The sequence below is a fragment of the Cydia strobilella genome, chromosome 2 (assembly GCF_947568885.1).
Source record: "Cydia strobilella chromosome 2, ilCydStro3.1, whole genome shotgun sequence".
NCBI lineage: Eukaryota > Metazoa > Arthropoda > Insecta > Lepidoptera > Tortricidae > Cydia > Cydia strobilella.
Window position 1 is genome coordinate 10489722 of NC_086042.1, and position 23170 is coordinate 10512891.

Genomic DNA, 23170 nt, shown 5'->3' on the forward strand with positions numbered 1-23170 from the left:
CTCTCCCCTTCTTAGATGTATTGGTAAAAAGAAATCCTGATAACACCCTAGGTCGCACTGTGTATAGGAAACCTACTCATACTGATAGGTACTTAAATGGCAAATCGCATCACCATCCCAGTCAACTTGTTACAGTAGGCAAATCTTTGTTTCAGAGAGCCCAGAGGATATGTGATGACCAGCATCTGGCCGCGGAGCTCCAGCATGCCAGGCGCGCTCTCCAGGCAAACGAGCTCAGGATACCGCGGGTCAACCAGAGGTCCCACATTAAGATCCCCACAGTCGAGCGCAGGCCTGCCATTCTGCCTTTTGTCAGGGGGGTCACGGACAGGATCAGCCACATCTTGAAGCGTGCTTCTATAAAAACATATTTCAAGCCAATGAAGAAGATGTCACAATTCCTGAGGCCTGTAAAATGCAATACCCCTCTACAGACTGCAGGAGTGTACAGGCTGGACTGTGAGTGTGGCCTATCATATGTCGGGCAGACGAAACGGAGCATTTCCACTCGGGTGAAGGAACACATAGCTGATGTCAAGCACCGTCGACCTAGGTCTGCTGTCTGTGAGCATGTCATGGATAAAGCCAATCACTCAATCAAGTTTGATAAGCCTCTGGTTCTTGCCAAGGAGAAGCGTTACATACCCAGAATGCTGCGCGAGGCCATTGAGATTAAGAAATATCCAAACTTTAATAGGGAAGATGGCTTTTCTCTACCACCAGCTTGGGATCCTGTAGTCCACCTGATAAAGGAGCAAGCGAGACATAGACTGTGAGACCGTAGTGTTGGATGATGCTGGACATTCTGATGTTTTGAAAAGATGTGTCCCGCCGAGTTTGTTGCCGGTCCCATATTGGGATACCCTCCTACAATTTAGGAGGGAATTAAATCTTCTCGGGTCCGTGGTGTAGGGTTGGAGCCGGCATAGTTTATTTTTATCGCGTATATATATATATCTTTACTTGAAAAATAATTATAGTGTATAACTAGCCTTATGAACCGATTTTGCATGTACAACCAGCCTTAAAGTTTGTAGTCTATGATTGTTCATTATTTTAGTATGTGGGTATTTTTGCATTTTGTAATTTTTCCTCAGTCACCCGTTGACCACGAACGCTGTAAAGAGTTCGAAACGTCGGGATGTATTATAAATTCAATATACGCGATATAATCCGTTTTCATAGTTTTATTTCATGAGTAACTATCGCGGTAACCGAAGACAATATTAAAAACAGTTATATTCAAAATTCAATTCAAAATTCGTTTATTTATTAACCTGGGTGTCGAATCCTTCTTTTAAGTTTGACACTTGCTTGCTTGTTTGCTTGTTTGTTTGGTATTCGCTCTTTCATACAAAGGTGAGAAAAAAAAAAGTTATATTACTTTATTTTTTATTTAGTCGTATGGCATAATTACAATTCATGGTCGCTTTACAAATTTACAAATTAATAGTTAGGTTCTTTACCCAATGGGCTGCGTTGTCGCTTAGCTTAAGTAAGTCCAGAGGATCTCCTGTGTAACCTTTATTAAAGATTAATCATGTAAACAATTAATCATATTTCTATCTGTAGACAATAAAAACCTCTTAGGGAACGTCGTACTTAATGTACAGTGGCATTGAAATTTAACATTTTGGATATTTCTAATTTTATTCAAAAAAAGTAATTGATGTAATTTTGCTCAGTGGGTAACGAATTTTTCGATGTCAGTTTAAAGTTTTTTGATATCTGATATATTTACAGAATATTGGCATGTAAACACTTATCAATTACACCCCTTTATATTTGGTCTTGACTCCATGGCTATTTTCAACAGTCAACAACACTCTAGTGTAAATTAGAATAGATTAATAGCCGCGTAGTAGATAACTAGATACTTCTTATAATCGTTAATCACAACATAATTTATGTAGGTAAATGTGTAATTATCTTTATCATTTTACTTGTTTAAAGTAAAGTAAAGTATTTATTTTTTGTTAACTGTATACATAAGATGACTAAACACAGGAGATATCGGACCAACAGTTTCCCATTTCGAGCATAGGTACAATATAATCTTAAAACTACTAACTATACTAGCTTGATCGTAAATAGGAATTTAGATTCTACAGGAAACTTAGATAAGATTTAATGAATAACTGTGTACAGAGATGTTGACAATAATACATTTAAGAACCAACAGTTTATCCATCACGGACGTACAATATTATTATGTACCCTTACTAACCTATAACTAAATATCAAAATTAATACATGCATGCACTATTATCATAATCGTCAAACTCTTTCATGCTGTAGATGACTACTAGCCATTATAAGCCATTTTTTTAAATGGTTTTAAATTGCTTACTTTCGACAGACTTTATTTCAACAGACAACTTGTTAAAAAGTTTTATTGCAGCAATGTAGGCACTTTTATCCATAAGTTTATTATTAACCTTTGGGATACGATAGTTATATTTATATTGCACGTGCAAGTTATCGTTAACCCCAGAGTATTTTAATAGTAGCATTTTAATAACATGATTTTTTGTTTAATATTATAACTAAATCACTGTAATAATTTTTATGGGATAAAATAAATCAAATACTGTTAGAAATAATAACTTTTGTTATAGTTTAATACTTAATACAATAATACATAAATTTTTTTTAGGAAATCTTAGGTCATCATTTTCGAATTTTAACACGGCATTTGATTTTACTTACATAAAAAAAATTGATATTTTCAACCAACAAACATAAACGTTTTGATTATCTTCTATGTACATTTTAGCAAAACAGTCCTGGTACATGGGTATACAATGTACGTTGCACAGTAACTTTGCACATATATTGTGCTCTTTTTGGACCTCCTATTTTCCTTGGATGCACATAATGTATCTTCTCTACCCGAGGGTGTATTTTGATGTTCAGATGATACAAAACATTATGTTATGATCGTGAAAACAGAATCACTAAATATAAAGGGAAATTTGAGAAATCCTGCAATGAAAACTTGAACCTGTCCAGAAAATCTTTTATAAATAAAAGTGTATAGGTACCTACTATTCATACTCTTACACGCGTTAGCACGATAACCGCTGTCCATTAGGCTGCCGTATACTTGTTTGCCACCATCATAGTATTAAAAAAAAACAATTAAAAAATGTTTTGCTGTAACAGGTCAGCTGGAGAGCATCCGCCGCGGAGCCTCGATGGCGCGGCTGCTGTGCGACAATGCAGACGGCATCCACATCATGCAGCCCAAGGCCTTCGAGCAGATTAGAAGAAGGTCAGTTCTACTCAGGGTTTAAAATATTGCTTTTTTATTATTATTTTCCGATCAAGCTAAGTTCGCACAGACTGGACACTTAGCAGTACAATGTATGGCCGCGCCATACTTCACCTAATGCTTGGCGGGTAACGTAGCGTGGTCGAGCTCTATAACCAAGTTCACGACTAAGCAAAAGCGACGTTACATGGTGACGTCACGATGTATTGCCATTTTGATAGGAGTGTTTCGTCAGTAAAGTGCGGGTACCAGACTTTGACAACCTGATCGACTGATACAATTAATAAAAAAATGTTAAATACCCTTTTACTTACGAGTATAAATAATAAATAAATAAATAATGCTATATTCTGCGAACCAAGAGATTACTAATATAATAACTTATGGAATATTTAACGTATAATTATTTTTTCAAGGCTCTCTTCATTCTTCAAAAACTGATGAGACAGTTGCATTTTATCCACATGTGTGGCAAAGCAATCTGATGCAAATTTTGAGTTGTTTCCTGTTGGCTGATAGGATTGAATTTTGAATGATAATTTTGAATGATAAATATTTAATAACATTCATTGGATTTGATTTTGTTTGATATTTTACAGTTAGTTTTTTGTTCGCGTTGGTGTGGTGAAAATTTTTGTGTTTCTCTCGGTGGCACAATTTGTTTAACCTTGAAACCATCGCAACGCTTAAAATTCCACTTTTCAAACCACTCGCTACGCTCGTGCCGTCGTGGTTCAATTTTGGGATTTTTCACTTGCTCGGGTGTCAATATTAGCACGAGCGGTTAAACAACAACTTTGCCCCCTTGTAAAACAATAGTTATTTGTTATACAAGGGTGCAAAGTTGTATTTTACCCGCGAGCGTAGCGAGTGTTTTAACACACGAGAAGTAAAATACATTTGCACCCGTGTGTAACACAAAACTTTTCCCCTCACTATAGCGAGGAAAGTGCAACATCCAGAGGCGTTAGATCATCTTCATCGACTGGAATCACTCATTTTTTTACGATATTATAACAAAAAACTGGAAATTCTGTACTTTTACGTGAGAAGTTTTTAAGTAAAATTTTTGTTGACAATGTTGATATTTCTGACGTATGAAATGTCAATGATGCGTTTTGAAATTGCATCGACTTAACTTGTGCGTTCAGAATTATATTTAACATAATTATTAAAAAACAAACGTTTATTATGGAATTTTAAGGTTTATGACTTAAAATCATTAAATAAAGCTAAATCTGGTATTTTTTATTAAATTCTCAAACCATTTATTTAATGATAATTAATATCGAACGAACCATTATTATGACCGTTTTACGTTTTGTTATCTGTCAAGCTACTTAAACACTTTCCATCCAAGGTCAAATTACTTTCCCCACTAGTGGATAAAATGCGTTTTTCCCCGCTTGTTTTAAAGGATAAAAGACGGCTTTCCTAGCTAGTGAGGGGAAAATAATTATTTCAGCTGAGCAGCTCGAACAAAGGTACTTTGCTGCTTAAGTGAGACAAAATGACATTCAAGTGTCCTTTGCATTCGAATGTCATTTCTATTTATAATGGACCGAATAGGTACAAGTTTGAAATACTTGGATTCTATTCGTTCTGTCCCTTTCCCGTCGTTAGCAAAAAGAAAGAGGCAGACGGTTTATAATAGACCCCAGAAAAAAAGTCAAAACGTATCGTTTAAAAACGCATACGAGTATGAATTCGTAATAATTAACTCATTAAAATAGTTATTTGTATAACAACAGAGCAAAGTTTGATATTTCTTCGAGTGCTTATTTTGGGTCCCGTTCAAGCGAAAGATTCTACACCTACTTATATAGATTCTAATTTAGAATCATGAGCGTAGTAATAAGTGACTCGAAAGCGTACAAGATGTAATTTATAACTTTGATCTCGTGTAGTACCTACACACGACTTTTCACCACAGCTGCAGCAGTGAGAACATAAGTATACAATGTGAAAAACTGTAGTAAGTCCTTCTTCATCACTTTTTCACCCATGTTTTTTTAAGTATTCTAACAATAAACTTTCACTATCGCAATAAAATACAAAAACAGTATAAAATTTCAGTGAGAAAATATGGAAATAACGAACATCTTCAATTGACTGTTCAACTGGTGACTGAATGAACTTAAAAAAAAAACTTTTTAGGTTGCGTTCGGAAATGCCCACTAAAGCAGAGATCGTTAAAAGTACACATCAACACATGTTATCCCTAATTCAAATCAAAAAAATGCGTGCTGACTAGTTTTATACTAGTTTTCCGAAACGACTTGGTGAAAAAGTGAAAACTAGCTTTAACTGGGATTTATTTTAGTCTTATTTTCTCTCTTAGTCTTATTTTATTTGATTCCACAATGGATTTCACTATGTTACCAAACTGGTAAATTACGTGTATAGGGTAAAGGCACCAGTAGTCAGCCTTTTTACGAAATTTCTATGATCAAGATCGTTTGATTTGCTTACTAATTGACCTATAAGAATTATTAAAGTTTTTACTGTTCAAGAATTTCATATAGTTTAAGTTTTGTTAGGAATAAAATATTTTTAAACGTTGCTTTTGGAAATACTTCATTAAATATAATGAAAGTGCGTTTTTGCCAGTAATCAGCCCCCTGTGTACCAATAGACAGCCTTTAAGTACCCAGTGCCCAGCCATCCTATTTTAACGGCTGATTAGTGGGTTCTGAGTTCCGCGATGTCAATGTCCACTGGTCAGCCACAGGCTGACTACTGGGTAGTTACTTATTTCAATCAAATAAAGTCATAATAATGTAAATATTTAAAGGTGCTTGGCTAAACGACTTAGATTTCATTTGAAAATAAAAAAAAGTTGTGATTCCTATGGTCAGCTTCCCCCGGCTGACTTCTGGATTTACGACCTTTTCAAAATTACTGCCATAAACCCAGTAGTCAGCCAAGGGAGGCTGACTATTGGATTTCGTACAAAAAAGTAGTTCCCAATAGTCAGCCGCCTTAAAAATGTTATTTTTATATGGATTTATATTCATTTTTTAGATAGAATAAGTATTAATCATGTGATACAGTCCACATTCTTTTAACAAAATATCATAATCGGCTGTTAACGACTTATCAAAATACCATACGATACTCCAAAAAAATGGCGCATATCACATGATCCTTCATGTCAGAAGACAGCACTTCTTTGAAGTAGTGTTGTGGTTCATGCTAGACATATTTTTTTTTAATTAAACTATTTTTCAATTAATAGTTTATCAATCTATAATATCACCTACTTTTGACATGAAAAGTAGAAAAGGTTTGATAATTACAGCCAAAAATAAGCAAGAAAGGCTGACCACTGGTGCATGGCTGAGCACTGGTGCCTTTACCCTAATAATATGGGTAATTTTCGTTACACAATGGAATCAATAAAATTGTGGACGAATAAACGCTGCGTTTGTAACCAGCTAAACATTTATAGTTGTATTTTAAACTTGTCTAATAATATTTTACGGTTGCTCCCTCATGCTTGAGGATTGTGATTATATATTTATATTATATGCAATTGCTATCCATGCAGCCCGGTTCTTTATATTTCAAATAAAAATATGGTGCGACTGGATTTTCATAAACTCAGAAATATTGTTTTACATCAGTATTTGTTTATCCTAATCTGAGTTCAGCCTGCTCTGCGTCAAAAGAAACGTGTGACTTTTTTAATGTGGACAATGACAGGTTTAATCGGTATAATGTATACATTTTTTCGATTGCTATTTAATTTCTAAGTTTTCCAGTCAGTTGAGCCCCTTAGTTCGTAGCAGTTTTGAAAGTTCTGTATCCGGTTAGAAATGTTTAAATTTCAAAACAATTTCCTACAGACGTAGAATAGAAATGTTTCGCTCCTGGACTTTTAAATTCAATATAAAATTGTGGGCGTGCGTTTACAGAAAATCTCAGTCTTAAATTGTTTAGACATCGGATTTAGTTTGTTGACTTTATCGAACCAAACTGCTTACGGAATATAATCTTATATTATACAGGGTGGCGAAAAAATAAGTGCATTCCCGTTGACAGGGAGGTTTTGCTCCCATAGAAAATGGACCAGCCAAAATGTATAAAATTGCTAAAGTCCCATAGTATAATCCCAAATTATTATATTGAAGTAAACTCAGATTTTCTGACGGAAGTAACGCTCAGTAGCGACAGACGCACAATAGGACACACGTCAAAGTGCCAACATAGCGATAAACGTCATCGTCAAGGAAGTTTTACTTCAATCGCTCGTAAAGATTACACGCACACACTTTTTTTTAGCCACCGTGTATAAGCTTGTACCTAATAAGTACATATTTCCTTAAAATCCTCATAATTAAAACAGGTCAGCTGTTTGGCCCACTTTTATATCTTACAGTGCGTGTCCCACAGCTGGCTCTTTGTTTTTGCTCGTTTCTATCCGTTTGAATATCTCGGGACCCCACTAAACTACTTCCATTTTTGAAATACAACGCTTATACCTTAATCATCTAAACATAATATTATTTTATGCAACTGATACATAATGAGAGGCCTTAAAACACAAGTGTGGTTAAATAATAGAATCACACGAGTGTTTTAAGGCCTAATTATGTACAGTTGCATACACTACTTTATCTACACACATATCATAAGTACTCTAAGATGGGTTCAGAAGCCGTAGGGAAATGACCTGCATTGCTACTAGTGCTATCTGTAAATATCTATAGACTATAGATATTAAAATAATGCAATAAAAATAAATTTGAACAAATACCTACAGAAACAAACTACTCATATTTTCAACTACAAACAACTTTTCACAATTCTACTTTCGTAACATAACAGCAAAGAGGATATAATAAGATAGAGCGGTACTGTCATAGTAAATTTTGTAACAACAGTAAATTCACTGCCATCTATCGATACACCATTGAAACTAAAAATGAAAATATCAAAAAATGTATTTTCAACACACTTGCTCAAAACGACGTTTTTATTCCACCGATTTTTGGCTCATAATCCTAGATATTAAACACGCGTGCTCTTTCAGTGTATTATTCCACTCGTGGTTTTTCATTATATTATCCGACTGAGTTAAGAAGCTAACTGATTGCTAATAATATGCATGGAAAGGGAGCCTTCTTTAATTGGTCGGACTTGCGGGCACGGGCGCGCCCGCAGGCGAGTGCGCGGCGCGCGGCCCGGCCGGCCCGCCCGCCGCGCCCCCCGCGGCCGGGGCGAGCGAGGGCCGGCCGGCAGTACGAGTATGACAGATGAAACACACAATACTAACTGTTTTAACTATTAAAATTTGATTAATATGAAAGTTTCTTTTTTTTTCTCGCAAGTGTGTTGAAAAACGTCGTATGAAACGCGTGTGCATTGGTCATTACACACATCGGCTTTCTTATTGCGCGCTCGCTTACAGCTCGCGCGCACAATATCGCCTCGTGTGTAATGACCAACTTAGCACACTTGTATCATAATGTACTATTATATATTAGTGGCTTGGCGGAACAAGCTTTAGGTTACTTTTCGCTCATGTCGTCGCAAACATGGACATTTTTGGTATCAGTGCATTCAGTGTGATGTCCTGAATACAAATATATGAGATGACAAGCGCGAAAGAGGTGGGGGTAGTTGCTGTGACGTCAAAAAGTCGGCAGTGCAAAGTTTTTTATTTTTTTGGGGTCCGGACCTCAAAAGGAAAAAAACGGAACCCTTATAGGATCACTCGTGCGTCTGCCTGTCTGTCTGTCTGTCCGTCTGTCACAGCCTATTTTCTCCGATACTACTGGAACAATTAAGTTGAAAAACAGCTACCGTCATTCAGCGCGGTTTGAATGACAGCTAAGTGACACTGACAGTTGACATCGTTTTTTTTTTCTATCTCATCAATTAAATCACGCGCACAGGCATTAGTGCCTGATCTGCTATTAAATTTCACAAACGTCATCTCGGTCACTTAAAAAAATATATTTAATAAATAATACGAAATAAAAATAAAAGAGCTGCATTTCCGTGATCGTTATGACGAATACTATTGGATAAAAATATAATTTACCTATCTTCAAAAAACTTTACCTACCCAATTGGCATTATTTCGAAATTTTAAATTGCGAACCACATAATTCCGATTATAACAATTCCTACAGTGAAAAACGCCGAATTTAACATTTACGATTTTTGAAATCACGAATTCCTAATTGCCATTATTCCGAATTGACGTTATTCCTATTTTAAATATCCCAATTTTTTAATTTCCGAACAACGATATTCCGAATTTTATGTTAAATACATGAAGGTACTTACGTCGTTAAAGTAAGCAGAAATGCCTTTTAACATTTCCTATTTTACATAATATAATAGATGGACACTCACAAACACCATTTTTCTACACAAATCTGCGCTTTAAACATTAGTAATAAGGTAGCCTTCAAATCCATATCATTTTGTCACACCCATTTTCTGTAAGCAGGTCCCTTCTGTGGGGGGTCGCCGTTCTAACCTAACCTAACCCACAGAACCCACTTTTCTGGCGACAGTTCGTTTTCTTGAGGGTCGCAGTTCTAACCTGACCTAACCCACTTTTCTAGTAACAGTTCGTTTTCTTGGGGGTCGCAGTTCTAACCTAACCTAACCCACTTCTGGCAATAGTTCGTTTACTTGGAGGTCGCAGTTCTGCCGAATTTATTTATGCCGAATTTTTGGCATAAAAATTATGCCGAATTTTAGAATGCCGAATTTAACGTGATGCGGCACGACAGGCACCCGTAATAATTACTAAAACGTGAGTCTTCATTTGAATATCACGAATTTCATTTTTCCGACGTTACATAAGACCGAATTTCTGAATTCCGAATTATTTTATTTCCGATCGGAAAATGGTTTTTCGGAATTTAAGAATTCGGAAAAACATTTTTTCGGCAAAGTGTTAAATCGGAACTTTAAGCTTTCGGTCAAATGACAATCGGATTTTAAATTTTCGGAAATAGCACATTCGTGATTTTCTTCCATCATGTTTTTAAAAATCGTAATTTTGATATTTCGGACTTATAAAAAATCGGAATTAGGAAAATCGTGCTTATAAAATTCGGAAAACATATTTCGGAATATTTGGGTGTTCCCATATACAAGAATTGCTCGTTTAAAGGTATGATATAATAAAAAAATTACACTTCCAATGTGTTAAGGTTAGCGTTGTTCATAACTATTCCAAATTTCAAATCGATAGCTTTAGAGTTAGACCAAGAAAAGTCTGCAACGATTTTGATAGGACACGCAGTGCAACTGTTATTTTAAACGTAAAACTTCTATGAAATTATGACGTATAAATAACACTTGCACTGCGTGTGCCATCAAAATCGTTGCAGACTTTTCTTGGTCTAACTCTAGTACTTCTCGAAATATTTAGCAATGCGACAGACAGACGGACAGAGTCGCACCATAGGGGTTCCTTTTGTACCTTTTTGGTACGGAACCCTAAAAACATACTGAATTGCGTTTCGTATCGATAACTGTTTTAATATCTATGGCTACTAGAATAGAGACATTAGAGACCCACTTGAGTTCCGACAGCTGTTCCAAATTTAAACTCATAACCTTACAAAAATCTATTATGTAATCACATTAAAGTACAGATTTTACCTACTACCACAGATAAGAAAGTTCTCATAGTAAAATTGGTTGTAATAATGCTGGTCATTTCCTACGATTTTTGAACGCATTTTAGAGTAGGTACTAACGATATGCGCGTAGATAAAAGTATAGTAACCACTGGAGGCGTATTCTGATTGTAATAATAGCAGGTTATGAATTTGATCTGGGTTTGTTATGGATATGATCTGTCAGTGTCAAAAGTCACATATCAACCAGAAATGTCACTTTTTACACTGATACAGCACATCCATAACAAATTCAGATCAAATTCATAACCTGCTATGGCAATCAGAATACGCCTCCTTGTTACGTTGACGTTGACGACACGAATAAACAAATGAAAATCAGTTTGTTTGAGTATAATTTGTGGTAGGGAAACTATAAATATATTTCCTGTTATGGGATATTTTTATCGATTTAACGTTGAAGCCAAACTTTCAAATTGATGTCGATTTCATCTTTTTACAGGCTTTTATTTATGAATATTAATATGTATTCATAAATAAAAGCTACACAACAGGCAACTAATTCAACTAATGTTGCCTGTGGTAAGAAAAGTACAGTCAGCGATAAAAGCTTGTACCAAAAATGAAACTTGCCAAAAACTTATTATTAACTTGCAATGTACCTATGTAAGTATGTATGTAATATATATGTAACATGTTTGTAAGGGTCAAATCTTGCAAGTTAAATTTGACCAACTTCCCGGTTTCCGTTGAAGCTGAAAATTTGCATACATATGTAAATCGGGTGACAATGCAATATTATGGTACCATCGAGCTGATCTGATGATGGAGACAGATGGTGGCCATAGGAACTCTGTGATAAAACAACGCAACCTAATTGTGTTTGGGGTTTTTACAATTGTCTCGATGAGTATTAGTTGTTCGTGGAAAGAAAGGTACAGTCAGCGATAAAAGCTTGTACCAAAAATGAAATTTTTGCCAAAAACTTATGGGGCTATAAAAACAGCGTCTCTATAGAAAGAATTCCCCCAAAAAACTCACAACTTAGCAAGATTCTGTAGTGCAAATGCTGACTTGCTTATTTTTTTACAAACATGTTCTATAATTTTAATCTCCCCAAGTAAGTTGATCATCAATCATAAGCCCCAAAAATGTTATTACTGTGTTTCGTTGATGAAAATGCATTATATTGGTTTTATTTAAGTTAATTAGGTCAAGTAGGTAGGTAGGTAGTAGTAGGTTAAGTAGGTCATTAATACACAGTCGAGTACGTACCTCGAGGTATACAATGGGTTATCCTTACCTTATTAGACCGTACCATTAGTATTTTGCCTGTTTTAGAGGCATAATGCTCAACTCAATGCTCACATTGTGTACAATTCGTAATATACATAGGAGGAAATCTATAGTCAGAATTTCATTCTCACAGAATTAATGTAAACATAGGTGTGGCCGATTACAAATTATTATAAATCTTTATATATTCTACTCCAGAAACATTGACATTGTTTAAACGAAATTAAATTTTATAATATTGTACATTTATGGAAAAGAAAAAGCTGCTTTTATCGGGTAGTTTATTTATTGCACTGGTATCACTATGGAGTTCACCCGGGCGACCAAGTTCCGGGCCGCTAACCATAATTTATCTTTATTACTAACTTTCGAGATTGAATGCTCCTGTAATCGCTTTTAATTGCTTTAATTTAAACCGCCTTTGAAAAAGGTAGCGTTGATTGATTTTTAGGGTTCCATATCCAAAGGGTAAAAACGGCACCCTATTACTAAGACTCCTCTGTCCGTCGGTCGGTCTGTCCGTCCGTCTGTCTGTCACCAGGCTGTATCTCATGAACCGTGATAGCTAGACAGTTGAAATTTTCACAGATGATGTATTTCTGTTGCCGCTATAACAACAAATACTAAAAACAGAATAAAATAAATATTTAAGTGTGGCTCCCATACGACAAACGTGATTTTTTGCCGTTTTTTGCGTAATGGTTCAAAACCCTTTGTGCGCGAGTCGGACTCGCACTTGGCCGGTTTTTTTGTAAGTAAGGTATGCTACCGCAGAACTCCGTCATTTCTTACCTACATTTATTTTTAAGTTTTTTGCGAGCCCTTACTTTAAGAACCCCTGACTTGCCTGCTAGTGTCACTTTGACAGTGACAGTTGTTTGTTTACAATTAATTCCGGGAAAGTAAAATTCAGACTATACTCTTAGGCACGCCGTTGCCACACAGTTTTCGTATGGGAATTTTATGCCAATCTCTGTCATACTCGTAGGCTTTGTAGAACACCAATCGCATGTTTTTTGACATTAATAAGTTATATATAGTTGTATTGCCTTATCAATTATGAACATTCCACATTATCGTAACAAAATTGACCCTATATTACTTATACAGATATGATTAATTTGCATCGATGTGGTTAGAATAAGATTTCACAACTATCACTTTTTAATCTTGTAGAAATGCTTTTAAATCACCGTTGCTTTGGCAAATGTCGCAGAAGGTAGTAAAATGAGGAATACCTATAACCTAGTGCTCGATACGACAAAGTACCAAAATCCATGCCATTGTACGAAACTTTTCGTTGGCCATAACTTATATACGTAATTATAATGATTTTACTTTTTGTTTTTCCGCAGAAACCATCTAATGCCGTGCGACCACTTGCCAGCTATCGATCTCTCGTTATGGAAGGATGCCACCGGATCGTTCAAATGAACATTCGATTAATAAATTATGTAAAATTAAATATATATATCGTTAGATAATAAGTATTAAATACCTGACAATTGACCTCATTGAACTATTACCTTTTAGGGGTGTTGTATCTAATGTGCCTAGATTTATTGAAACATTTGAAACGCTAAGTTACCCAATGGTTGTGATTATTATTTGACATAACAAATCAACTGTAACATTTGCCAATAGTTTTAAGGAATTTATACTTCTTGCCTTTATAATATATATGTACTCTTCCCATTATTTCTTTTTCCAAGAAAAAAATAGGAAGTATTTATTTATCTACATTTGATTGTTATGTAAAAGGACGTATGTTTTAATTGTTGCTGCATTCGTATCGGTACTTTCAAATTGAGAGATTATTTTTGATATTAATTAACAACTTTTTAGTTGTAAATATAAAATATATTAAGTACATGTTAATAATTTAAAAATAGATTCGAATGTACATAATATACGTTATATATGACAAGTGAGAGCCATTTGATATTTTTAACTTATTTGTGTAAATGTTTTGCCACTTGCATTTTTGTGAAATAGGTGGTACAGTCAGTCAGTCACCATCAGATATATCGGAGCAACCAAGGTGCTCACAAGTGTTCCAATTGTTCTACCCTTCAGAAATGTCTATGGAGAATTACCTACTAGCCGAGGTCGGCTTGCAAACATGCTATTTTGTAAAAAAAAGTAAACAAAAACCTGAAATAAGATGAATCTTGAACCATTTACCTATTGCACGCCACGTGTTAAGTAGGTATCTAGTTTATTAATTATCGATTAAGAGTCCCCGGCAAGCTCGGCCCAATGTAACCTTCCCATACAAACGGAGTTTCGTTCTCATTTTAAAACTACGTGTTGGATTGTAATGAAACTTTGCATATACAGAAAGTTTCAGAGTATCTAGCTAGTCGTGAGAGCGTAACTACGTTTGTATGGAGAACCGATCTTGCCGGGGACTCTTAAATTTATTGATAAAAAAACCGGCCAAGTGCGAGTCGGACTCGCGTCCCAAGGGTTCCGTACATTACACAATTTTGTCTTTAAAAAACCCGTAGGGGTCGGATCAAAAGCTAAGTAATTAATTCCGACTCACGCTTGACTGCACATTTCTAATAGGTTTCCTGTTTTCTACAGGTAAAGAACAGGGGGGGGGGGGGGGTAATGGTCATGTTTTGCTTATATTCTTGAATAACTTCTAAACTGTTTATCCTAAAATTATAAAATATATATATTTGAAACATACATATGTGTACCAAATTTCAACGTAATTGGTCTAGTAATTTTGGAGAAAATAGGCTGTTACAGACGGACAGACAGACAGACGGACGAGTGATCCTATAAGGGTTTCGTTAAAACACACTTACTCGAAAACTCCTATTTAAAGAAAATAATCTGTAAGTAGATATTGTTTTTTTAACCAATTTCCAAAAAGAGGAGATTCCATGTTCGCGAGTAAGATTGTTTTATTGTATATAAAAGTTGTCTAGTACCTATGTTAAAGTATGTATGATTGATTACGAAAATAAACAGTAATACTTTACCTACTTGCTGTTGTATTATTTGAAGGGATTCGTCGGTACCTTATATTACTGAGCTTTCGCAGACCATCTATATATGTATTTGTCTAGCCGTCTGTTTTTCAGCGAGCTCGTGATCTCATAAATAAGCCATAAAATAAACAATTGAAATTTTCTCATTGTTGTTCTTTTTATTTATCGCTATAACATCAAAGAAGAAAACACCACAATTGCGAGTCGGACTCGCCCACCGAGGGTTCCGTACTCTTTAGTATTTGTTGTTATAGCGGCAACAGAAATACATTATCTGTGAAATTTACAACTATCTAGCTGTCACGGTTCATGAGATACAGCCTGGTGACGGACAGACAGACGGCGGACAGACGGACAGTGGAGTCTTAGTAATAGGGTCTCGATTTTAACCTTTGGGTACGGATACCAAATTACTTATACTCATATTACGGATACTCGTATTACTTATACATCAAATAAAATAAAAAAAGTGGTAAAAAATGAAAAATAATGAAAAAGAAGAATGCATGGCATGGCAAATTTAAATACTTATGTATTTAATTTTTTTTTCATCTAATGGATAGCTACATTTTGTATGTACAATCGGTTAGTATGTTAATAATAAAAAATGCATTAAAACAAATTATAAAAACTAGTAAAGCGTGAGTGAGACTTAAGGAAAAAAAGCATGTAAAAAATTATGTAATTGTACTTCCGTACAACTTGTGCCTGGAGGGTTCCTCCTCCAGGCACAAGTCCAACTCGCACTTAGCCAGTTTTTTAAATTTCATTTGTTTTCTTAGAGGGAACGTTCTTCCTCCGATAGCCTAATTCAAACCAATGTGTTAGTGGTAATGATGAACTTCTGAGCTCTGAGTTTGGACTACTGAGCTTCCGTCAAAGACCAAGTCAGAGCACCGGAGGTGAGGACTGGAAGTATGCACATATCCACGTTTGAGTGACAGAGGTACCTAGGTCTCCCTTCATTAGGTGTTTCATGGATCAATAGCTCCTCCAAGGCATAATGTAGGTATGTATTAATAATATCCATGTATATTTCACACAATGTATATTGTCTAGAATGAAATACATAAAATAAATAAATAAAAACAATTATAGTTTACATTGCTTAGTAACTACTTTGTATTGTGCTTCATAATTTAAAAATGCACAAAAAATAAAAAAACTTACAATAAAAAACCGGCCAAGTGCGAGTCAGACTCGCGCACAAAGGGTCCGAACCATTATCTATTGTATTTAGTATTTGTTGTTATAGCGGCAACAAAAATTCATCATCTGTGAAAATTTCAACTGTCTAGCTATCACGGTTCATGAGATACAGCCTGAGAGCCGAGAATTTATATGCACAATCAACTTATACGTTTGAAGTCGGCGCTAAGCCAAATTTTACAATACCTACTGCTCAATAATACATCCAAGCAACTAATGGGATCACGACAAGTTAAGGCAGTTAGATACTCTAGTGTTCGTAATTACCCCACTCTCCCCCTAATAGTAGAGAATAAACAGTAAATTATCGTGATCCCAATAATACTTATAGACCTACCAAATATGTCACACTCGCAATGTTATCACCGTAAGTAAGTAACTCTGTACATTGTGGTTTCCACGTCAATGCATATGATGAGAACTACTTAAACTTGTAACAGAGAGTTTCTCATTAGGAGGAAAGGGAACGGCCGTTTCTCTATACAAACGTAGTTCCTATTTTCCTCTCTGGATATTGGCATTATGGAAAATATTTTTATATAATTTGATACATACTAACCATAGCTCTTCGAAGCGATAGCGATTGTCACCTTGGCCAGGCCGGCAGTAATGCCCGCACATATGTGAACTAACCTTCTGTAAACGGTGTCCCTAAGAGGTTCGTGATTTTGATTAAATATTATGTGACCCCTCTCGAAGTAAATGGTTTTCCGATGGAATAACGGACTGTTTTGTCGTCGCATATAATCCTATGCGATGCGATGGTGTGGTGTCAGGTGTGAGGTACATACCTACATAGTACGAGGTGGTATTTGTAAGTTTAATTCAACTATCCTTAAGATTTAAATGTAATAGTTTTCGTTGCTAGAAAATGTAAGTACTTATTATTTATAAAATAAAATAGAGCGAGTACATTAGTAGTCCTCATTTTCCTCTCTGGATGTTAACATTATTGAAAACATTTGGACACTAATTATTGTATATCAATCACAGCTATGCGCTATGCCCCTACGTTTGTTTTTTTTTTGAATTCCTAATTATTATAAGAGACGAGCATTTAAAAGTTTGTATGAAATCTGTTTTTCCCTCCTAATTTTTAGAATGACCAAAAAATCTAAAAAAGTCAAACGTAGGGACATAGCTATGTTTGATAAGTTAATATACATCAAATTATGTATAAATATTTTACGTAATGTCGAGAGAGGAAAATGGGGACCACGTTTATATGGAGAAACTGCCGCCCCCTTTCCTATTAATGGTGTTATTACGACTAGATAACTTTTCTACTATGTTTCGTACTCAGACCGCTCAGACGTGCGAAATTGGATTTTTCCTTTATGGCTTCTCTTATACTTATTTGTCACGTGCACAATATGAAACCAATTTCGATTAGCTTCGTGTGACCAACATAAGAATAATATGCCTGAGCAATTCATGAATGATAAGTAACAGGAAAGACAAAGTTAAAAAACTAAGACAAGGTTTATTGAAAACGGTTTTTTATAGAAGTAGGTATTATTTTATATGTACCTATCTACGGTTGAACTATCTCAATAAAAAAATTCAAATAATGTAAAACTATACTAAAACTATAACTTACAGTTTATCCTTAGAGATCGAATTCTAAGATACTGACCTACAAAACCTCAATTAAATACCTACAAAAAATGACACCCCATCCAACAGTCGTTGGCCTGCAGCATACACTGGCGGCGTTACCCCTCTGTACTATACTCAGTAAAAAAGTATATGACGTTAACTAATTACACGCTTTACTCACTTGTTTTAGTTACTCGCGCGACATTATCACAACAGTTTAAATTCGATTAAGTGTTTGACGGTACGGAATCCTTGGGGCGTGATTCCGACTCGCACTTGTCCGGTAAAAAAAAAACTAATTGGTCCTATACCTATCAGCTTGAAGCAAACATTATTGTGTGATCTAAGCTGAAGTGAAGTTAATGATTCTGTAATTGTTCTCACCAATTGTACTACTGGTGGTTATGAATCACACCATATTTATACTCACCAATAAAATTACTTACAAGCAGTTTGGAACTATAGAGTTTACCTATTCTTTTAAAGTAGAAAAAACTGTTGGTCACACTCTTCGTGTTTATTACTTTACTCTTAAGAGGAAAAATGATTGTACTTTGTACTTGAAATTGTTTTCGTATAATGCTTCGTGACGCAGTTTGGCTTTCTACTTAAACAGTTACAAAAAAAAATTAGCAAATGTTATGTACTAAACGGTATGTACATTGATGTTGTAAGCATTTTTTAAATAAACGTGTTAATTTTTGTGAAGTAGTTTCTTTAATGAAAAGTTTATTGTTTTGCTAACTAGAAGAAAGGAGTGAAAGTTAAATTGAAGCTACGCCGTGTCTTCATAGTATATAATGATATGATATGCCTACCGTTGAGCGTTTACAGTTGTCCATAAAGTATCGAGTTTCATGAAGGTTTCGTGTATAGCCATGATAAAACTAATTCAATTACGTAAGTATTTTTTTTAACTGCGTTTCAAACAAAATTCCTATGTGGGTAATAAAATGTTATAACCGCTAATAAATCTACCAACCTATGTATCTGCATGATCACGAAAACTTTTAGCTTATCTACCTATTAACCTGTATGTTTTTGATGTTTATTGCAGTATTTATTTATTTTATTCAACATACTATTTGTGCCGGAATAGAAATAAGAATTGAAGCAGATGACGCTATAAAAATTTTGAACACTTTTGTAATGTCTCCTATATATAAAAGCATTACAAATGACTTCAGAAAATCTTCTGATTACAATAATCCATATCACCCCGAGGACGACATATTATCTAACAATGGAGTGATGTCTAGTACACAAACAACAACCGAATCGCCAGAAGATGCTAAGCTTGAAACTGATAACAAAAAGTATAGCGGCATAGTCAGTGAAGATGAGTTGGTTGATACTTTGGACGAGCCCAGTATAAATAATGCTACAATCCCAGATAATGAGTTTCGTCAGAATGACACTAGCATTTTAGAGATCGTTGATAAGAACAATGACATACCGAAAATGAATGAAGGGGATATTCAAGATTATCAGCCCTTGAAAAGAAGATTTTCAGTTTTAAAAGGTTAATAATAGTGTCATGCTGAAAAAAATTGTTATTAGGCCATATAGTGTTTGTTACAATGTATGCACATTTAATAATAGAAACGTAGGTAATCGAAAAACTCGAAAAACTAACCTATGACTTATTTAATACTAGCTTTTGCCCGCGACTTCATCTGCGTGGAATTAGTAATTTGGGTACCTTAATTCTTAAACAAATCTGCTTTTTAATCCATCCTTTTTCACCCCCAAATTGGTCCACACTATGCATTTCCACCCCATTTTTTACACCCTTAAGGGATGATTTCGGGGATAAAAGTTATTCTATATCATTTCCCACAGCTCAAACTATCCCCATACCAAGTTTCATCTAAATCGGTTAAGCGGTTATTGATTCCCCATACAAACTTCCACCCCCTTTTCACCCCCTTGAGGGGTGAGTTTTGGGATAAAAAGTATCCTATGTCCCTTCCCGGGACTCAAACTATCTGTATACCAAATTTCAACTAAATCGGTTCAGCGGTTTAAGCGTGAAGAGGTAACACACAGACAGACAGACAGACAGACTTTCGCATTTATAATATTAGTATGGATAGGTACGTAAATCTAAGTAGTTACTCATAATCGTAGTACCTAATAACAGATATTCGTATGTAGAATTATTCACCAGCAACTTGTTCTCCTGGAAATTTCGTAATCATAGACTACCTGTGTGTCCTCACAAAGTATTGTACGGCAAGGTTTCATAGTTTTCTGCTGAGTGATGTTGATCAGTCCGTCAATTATAGTTGGTGCGACCGCCCATAAGTCCTAAATTCCGAAAGAAGTGGACCGGCGATCTATTTTACTATAAGTAATAATGCAGGAGGCCGATTCGTTCTTACAACTTAACTCTCGTTTCACATCATTTGTCCGTGCCTTCATAACGGTTCGAGGGACAATGCGCTGCGAACTACCTAAACCTATTTAACCTACACACATGAAGTTTGGCATATTTATTTAAACCCATTAGCTGGCCTAGAATACCAAATTTCATAAATGTAGCTTAAATAGTTATTGATAAATTAACGTTTAAAAACCGCATTTTTGTGACTGTCTCACTGATTTTTAGATCAAAAACGTAACCTACCTCCAGATGACCTATAGTGCTAGCGGCTCGCCAAAAAACGCTGCAAATGGTGTTAAAGCATGTTAAAGCTATGAAAATCGGCAGGATTGATCTTTAGTCCATATAAATCAATATGCACCAAAAAAACGGAGTGGAGTTGTGACGATATCTTTTTATGAAAACATTTTTTTTTGTTCAGAAACCTATCGTGTGTTACACTTCCAGATGGCCTAGAAACTTGATATTTGGTACCAAGGTAGACTATAAAGGATGACTCACGTTAGACCGGGCCGTGACCGGGTCGGAGCTTCCGCCGCTTACTTTTCTATGCCATGACAGGTGATCACGTGATGCTTTCCATAGAAAATGAAGCGCCGGAGGCTCCGGCCCGGTCACGGCCCGGTCTAACGTGAGTCATCCTTTACGTGTACATGCAGGAAAAAATCTAATAACTAAAAATTATTGAGAATCTGAATTAAAGAAAAACATATATTGACTTCTAAGAACAAATTAAATTACTTTCACGTGAAAATATTTTAATATGTGTTTTTACAAGTAGTCACACTACTATTTAAACTGTCACTAAACGCTATTAAGTCCAGAGGGTCACCAGGGTACATTCGTTTTTGGCACTCGTGAATTATATTGTGGATAGATTGTATGGGCGCTCCGCAATCGCATTCCGGTGAGTTATTCCACCCACACCTAAACATGAAATCGCCGGATCGACCGTGCCCTGTGCGAAGTCTATTAAGCAGCCCAATGGGTGAAGAACCTAGACATTAGTTTGTAAATTAATAAACATAATTGTAGAACGACTCATAAATCATAATGCCATACGAATTTAAACTGTAAACGAAACTTTGTATATGATATTAATTTCGTTTATATATTGACTTTATTGATCGAAAACCTAACCCACTTCCAGATGACCGAGAAACTTGATATTTGGTATCAAGGTAGACGATTAAATGGGTACTTAGAGGGAAAAATCTGAAAACTGAAAATGATTGATAATTCGATGGAAAATAAATTATATATTGATAATTGATAATTAAATTTATTAGATTAATTAAGACTTAGACTTAGACCAAACACCTGTGGAACTCCACTGTAGACGTCATGCGGATCCGAAAGGTGCTTTCCAACTCGTACACGAAACTTCCTCCCTGTCAAGTTGTCTTTTATCCAATTGAGCAAATTTCCGCGAATTCCAAAATGCTCTAACTTGACAAGGAGTCTGTTTATCGGGACGCGGTCGAATGCTTTCTCGTAGTCCAGGTAAAAAACATCCGCTGAAAGCTTTTCATTCCAGTTACTATTCCACCTGTCAACACAACATAATAGGTTTGTTACCGTTGATCTTTTTTGGGTGAATCCGTGTTGTTCGTCTATAATGACGTGCTCTCTTGCTATGAAATTCCTCATCGCGCCTGTGATCATTTTTTCCATTGCTTTGAATGCTATACATGTAAGGCTTATACGACGATAATTTCCCGCTACGAGTTTGTCTCCTTTTTAGGGTTCCGACACTCAAAAGGAAAAAACGGAACCCTTATAGGATCACTCGTGCGTCTGTCTGTCTGTCCGTCCGTCACAGCCTATTTTCTCCGAAACTACTGGACCAATTAAGTTGAAATTTGGTATTCATATGTAAGTTTGTGACCCAAAGACGGACATGTAACGTAAACAAATTAATTTTAAACCCGGGGGCCACTTTTCGGGGGTAAATGAGAAAATAAAATAAAAACCGGCCAAGTGTGAGTCGGACTCGCGCACCGAGGGTTCCGTACTTTTTAGTATTTGTTGTTATAGCGGCAACAGAAATACATCATCTGTGAAAATTTCAACTGTCTAGCTATCACGGTTCATGAGATACAGCCTGGTGACAGACAGACGGACAGACGGTCAGACGGACAGACGGACGGACGGACAGCGGAGTCTTAGTAATATTCATATTCATATTTATTAATAATATACACATACATTACACGTCAAAATACAAAATATAATTACAATTAGTGGAATAATAATTAAAATTTCAATTTATTTCAACATCGAAACAATAAAAGTAAAATTATTTACACATGTTCAAAAATGTAATTACAACAATAAATACTATCATATTATATTATATTCTACATTTCCAATAATTCTTGTAAGTCATAAAAGGCGTTATCAATTAGCCATTTCTTCAATTTAATATAAAATACATTATCATGTTATATCACAGTTATATTTTCAGGGATATAATTATATATTTTTGGGCCCATAGCATAGGTCGTTTTGGCAGATTTGGTCAGTCTGAAGCTGGTAGTTTCGAGCGTCCCTCTGTTCCTGTTTCGTAAACATCTTAGGTTACCCGCCCTAAGAGGAAACAAGTTGAAGTTGGTTCTTAAGAACTTCACGATGTTAAAAATGTACTGCGATGGTAATGTCATTATTCGTAATGATTTAAACAGTTGTCGAGCCGGCGAGCCGGGAGGGGCGTTGGCTATTATTCTTACAGCTCGTTTCTGCAGCACAAAGACACGACGCCAGTCAGCGGCGACTCCCCAAAATTCGAGAC

The 23170-nt window shown here is 35.6% G+C and overlaps 2 protein-coding genes across 3 annotated transcripts in view; both read left to right on the forward strand.

Moving 5' to 3' along the window:
- Positions 1 to 15179, forward strand: part of LOC134751727 (peroxidase-like) — a 99851-nt gene extending 84672 nt beyond the window's left edge. For both annotated transcript variants that reach the window (XM_063687173.1, XM_063687181.1), the window contains 2 exons: positions 3166 to 3274; positions 13536 to 15179. In XM_063687173.1, coding sequence (XP_063543243.1) covers positions 3166 to 3274; positions 13536 to 13614 — 188 coding nt within the window. In that variant the 3' untranslated portion in view covers positions 13615 to 15179. The remainder of the gene's footprint in view (positions 1 to 3165; positions 3275 to 13535) is intronic.
- Positions 15180 to 18677: 3498 nt separating this feature from the next.
- LOC134755432 (uncharacterized) lies at positions 18678 to 19523 on the forward strand. The gene is made up of 2 exons (XM_063691988.1): positions 18678 to 18893; positions 19051 to 19523. The coding sequence occupies exons 1-2, from the start codon at positions 18851 to 18853 to the stop codon at positions 19518 to 19520; spliced, it is 513 nt and encodes a 170-aa protein (XP_063548058.1). The 5' UTR covers positions 18678 to 18850; the 3' UTR covers positions 19521 to 19523.
- The last annotated feature ends 3647 nt before the right edge of the window (positions 19524 to 23170 follow it).